The following is a 4,643-nucleotide window of genomic DNA, read 5'->3' as shown; positions in this document are numbered from 1 at the left end:
AATGCATGAGAACAAACCACATTGATGGGTCTCACGTTACTCCTATATGTCATGTGATCAGTCAGAACAGGAAAATGAAAAGAATGCTATTTTTAGCTCTTGGTGAGGGTTTCGGTTTTCTCTCCGTTTCGAGAGATTACTTTTGGACACATACGTAGTGTTGTTATTAGGTGTGGCACACAGCGATCGAAGTTACCTGGTGATTGCAGTCATGTGGTCGTGAGATACCCGTGAGAGTTGTTTGACCTTATTGTGTGTCTAAAGTCTAACCATCGTTTTCAGTAGGTCAAGGTGTAACTTATTTAACAAAGGAAAACCCTTTGTTATACCATCACAAGGCAGTTTTTAAAGCATTTCCCTAAGGGGTCTGAAATGAGTGGTGAAACAAAATATTGGGTGGAGTTTTGTTACATTGACGTAGTCCTTTCACAGATTTCAGAGAGCCAGCTTTATTACCTTACCTTTTGTTTTTTTAATCTAGGGTAAGTACGAGTCTTGGTCACGTCACTCCCAAGAGGCTAGGGGCACCAAGAGTATATTTACTGTGCCACTGTGATCTTCTCGTCTCAATCGAGGAAAGACAAGCCGGACAGAGACAACATGAAGATGCAGATGTTGGTGGTGTTGGCTGTAGCAGCCTTGGTCCCCAGTCTGTCTGAGGGACGGATCCTCTCCAAATGTGAGCTGAAGAACTTGTTGGAGAAGCAGGCCCTCAAATTCAACCTGACTGGGGGAGCCGGAGTGAAGAACCTGACAAACAACGATTTTGTGGCTAAAAGTACGTTACATTAGTTAGAACCCAATGGGTTTTTTTCCTTAAAGAAACAGGAATTATTTCTTAAATCCTGTGGACTGTTTTCCCAGAACACAGATTAAGCCTCATCCTGGACTAAGAAACACTTTAAATCGAGATTCTCAATTGAAATGGCTTTTTATTCCAAGACTAGTCTAAATCTGTGTATGGGGAATCGCCCCTGATTAAGTAACACTACATTTGTTGCGTCTTCCAGTCGTCTGCCACGTGGAGAAGGCCTCAGGTTTCAACACCAGTTTTGTGACTGTTTGGAGGGATGATGACGGCCCTGATGTCCTTCCTACCCGCCCTGCTAAGGTTACTGGCCGCCATCGCCCCGAGCCCCCTCGTAGAAGGGGTAAGAGACATGCAGGGGATGATGTTGACCCTACCCACACTGCTAACAATGATAACCATCCTACCCGCCCTAACCAAACTACCTATATTACCCGCCCTAACTATCCTACCACGCCTACCCGCCCTAACCATCCTACCCCTCCTACCCGCCCTAACCATCCTACCCGCCCTAACTATCCTACCTATCCTACTCGCCTTACCCTTCCTACCCGCTCTGAGCCCCCTCCTAAGAGGGGTAAGAGACACGCTGGGAATCACTTCACCTCAGGAGAGGAAGACTCCAGCGAAGAAGAGACCATGGGAACCCTCTACGGCTTGTTCCAGCTGAGCGATCATGTGATTTGTTCCTCGGGCTCAACGCCATCGCTGAACCTTTGCCAGATGAACTGCAGTGGTGAGTTCAATGTATTTGACCTATCGAAGAAAAAACACATGTATTAACGTGCTAAAGATGCACAACAGGATTATTGATAGAGTAGTTGGATGTTAGATTAAAATGGCTTGTGTGAAAATGTCAGTTATGCATCTCTAAAATGGCTTGTGTGAAAGTGTCAGTTATGCATCTCTAAAATGGCTTGTGTTAAAGTGTCAGTTATGCATCTCTAAAATGGCTTGTGTGAAAGTGTCAGTTATGCATCTCTAAAATGGCTTGTGTTAAAGTGTCAGTTATGCATCTCTAAAATGGCTTGTGTTAAATGTTTATGCTCAAATGGCTTGTGTGAAAGTGTCAGTTATGCATCTCTAAAATGGCTTGTGTGAAAGTGTCAGTTATGCATCTCTAAAATGGCTTGTGTGACAGTGTCAGTTATGCATCTCTAAAATGGCTTGTGTGACAGTGTCAGTTATGCATCTCTGTTGGGCTTTTTGTTTCTCTCAAGCTTTGATTGACGACAACATAAGTGATGACTTAAACTGTGTGGCGACTATCAAACAGACAATGTAAGTGTTTGGTTTTGACCTGGATGTTTTCTCTCCAGTTTCTTATTGTGTTAATATACTGTGTTTCAGCACAGAAATTCCTATTAACTTTGAAATTTGATTTTTTTTCTTCTCATTCAAACAGGGAAAGTGGTCGCGGTCAAAAAACAATGGCTCTAAAGAGAATGTAAGTATGCAAATTAAAAATGTGTATTTTACATTTTGTACATTTTATTTCCATCATACCAAAGTGAGTTTATTGGTTCGCATTCAATGTTTAAATGTGTGAAACATTCTATGAGAATGTCACTTTAGGATGTCCTTTAGTGAATTTAGGATGTCCTTTAGTGAATTTAGGGTGTCTTTTTGTTTATTTAGGATGTCTTTTAGTGAATTTATGCGAGCACCTCTAGGGCTGTAACTGAATATGGACATTTTAATTATCTTGTAGGATCGATCTGCTCTTCCAGAAGGAATGTCTCGCGACGGTGGCCTCTAGCTACTTCTCCAAGTGTTGAAGTGTTGCGATGTTCGACGACAATCCCCCAATTGCAAAAAGATCTGAATTGGGCTGCCTGTGTAAATACAGCCATGGTGTGTAACAATTAGTCCTCATCAGCTTCATGTTAACAAAGTACACCGGAATAGAATGTAGCATGTAGAAAGAATAAAAATGAACATTACATTCATTTGGTTTGTTTCATTATCTGTAGTTGATGTTGTTGAATTGCAAATAGCAGTTAAAGCAAGGCATACCTTGGATTAACCACTGGGATAAACACACATGCACCCTTCAAACAGCACGTGGCCATGGCTAGAATGGATACAGCTTTTGTCAAATTTAAATCAAAAGGTTATTTTTATAATTTGGGGGCATTTTAGCTAACCCAAACTCTTTTCCTGACCGTAAAGTATTTTTTTTAACCTGACAGGTTAATTATCCTAACCTGCTACGAAATGTCAAATCTGATAAAAGCTATATCCTTTTTTTAGTCAAAATCTTAGCACATGGCACACAGGAGCCCAGTCAAGGTAGTCTTCCCACCTGGGTGTTTGGTTTACTCTTTTATGGGGTAACAGCATAGAGATGGAAAGAGGTCATATCTGGGAAATAACCTGTTTTTGCATGGACATTGCCAGTGAGGGCTTCCACCACTGTAATGTAATCAACTGGGTGGGACTTCCAACTTCATTGGCTGATCCCTCCTGGTGACCCTGTTGGAGTCATCATGTCCAACCTGGTCATCAGGAGGGTTCAGCCAATCGTGAAGATGAAAATGCACTACTTCAATATGGAGATAGCCTCAATGGTGCTGCCCATGCGCTCACAGAGGCCATAATTGGATGGATATAAGGTTATGACATCTCTCCATCTCTATGACTGGTACTTAATGATGTTCCTCTAAAAGGTCCTACTTGCCCAATAGGGAAGCCTCATAAGAACATAGGCCAAATGATTGGTTGAACTAACACATAAGGAGGTGCTGCGGGCAGAGTAAAATGTTATTGGAGACCGAGACGGAAGAGGAAGCCAGACATCCCACTCCCTCATTTTTTTCTGGTTCAATGGAAGTTCTTGAACTAAGCAGACCAGAGCCAGCTGCTATCACACTGGTGTCTATTGGAGAGCCCCCCCGTTAAGCAGAACGGAATTGACCATTTTCTTCAACGGGAAACGGGCTGAGTGAATTATCTTCATTTATCCACCATCTTTGTTAGAAATACATGAACCACTGGTCTTCTGTATTGCACATAAAGATTTATAGCGGCCTCAAGACGGATAAAACCCATTTGTGCATGGATATTACCATTGAAGGCTTCCACCATTTTGAAGTAGTCAACCCATAGGAAGTCCCACCAGTTAAGGAAGAATCACATGACTCCATCCAGGTCATCAGCATCACCTAATTTTTTATTTATTTTTATTTCACCTTTACTTAACCAGGTAGGCAAGTTGAGAACAAGTTCTCATTTACAACTGCGACCTGGCCAAGATAAAGCACAGCAGTTCGACACATACAACAACACAGAGTTACACATGGAATAAACAAACATACAGTCAATAATACAATAGAACAAAGAAAAATCTATATATAGTGAGTGTAAATGAGGTAAGATAATGGAGGTCAGGCAATAAATAGGCCATGGTGGCGAAGTAATTACAGTAGCGCAATTAGACACTGGAATGGTAGATGTGCATAAGAGTAATGTGCAAGTAGAGATACTGGGGTGCAAAGGAGCAAGATAAATAAATAAATACAGTATGGGGATGAGGTAGTTTGGGCTGTTTACAGATGGGCTATGTACAGCTGCAGTGATCTGTGAGCTGCTCTGACAGCTGGTGCTTAAAGCTAGTGAGGGAGATATGAGACTCCAGCTTCATTGATTTTTGCAGTTCGTTCCAGTCATTGGCAGCAGAGAACTGGAAGGAAAGACGACCAAAGGAGGAATTGGCTTTGGGGGTGACCAGTGAGATATACCTGCTGGAGCGCGTGCTACGGGTGGGTGCTGCTATGGTGACCAGTGAGCTGAGATAAGGCGGGGCTTTACCTAGCAGAGACTTGTAGATGACCTG

At 42.3% G+C, this 4,643-nt stretch overlaps 1 protein-coding gene across 1 annotated transcript; it reads left to right on the top strand.

Annotated features, from left to right (window-relative positions):
• The first annotated feature begins 200 nt into the window (after positions 1-200).
• Positions 201-2,757, top strand: LOC106576632 (uncharacterized). Its single transcript, XM_014153876.2, has 5 exons — positions 201-778; positions 1,011-1,544; positions 2,029-2,089; positions 2,214-2,255; positions 2,520-2,757. The coding sequence occupies exons 1-5, from the start codon at positions 601-603 to the stop codon at positions 2,584-2,586; spliced, it is 882 nt and encodes a 293-aa protein (XP_014009351.2). The 5' UTR covers positions 201-600; the 3' UTR covers positions 2,587-2,757.
• The last annotated feature ends 1,886 nt before the right edge of the window (positions 2,758-4,643 follow it).

This window comes from Salmo salar, chromosome ssa17 (genome assembly GCF_905237065.1).
Source record: "Salmo salar chromosome ssa17, Ssal_v3.1, whole genome shotgun sequence".
Taxonomy (NCBI): domain Eukaryota; kingdom Metazoa; phylum Chordata; class Actinopteri; order Salmoniformes; family Salmonidae; genus Salmo; species Salmo salar.
This window is presented reverse-complemented; position numbering and strand designations above follow the sequence as displayed.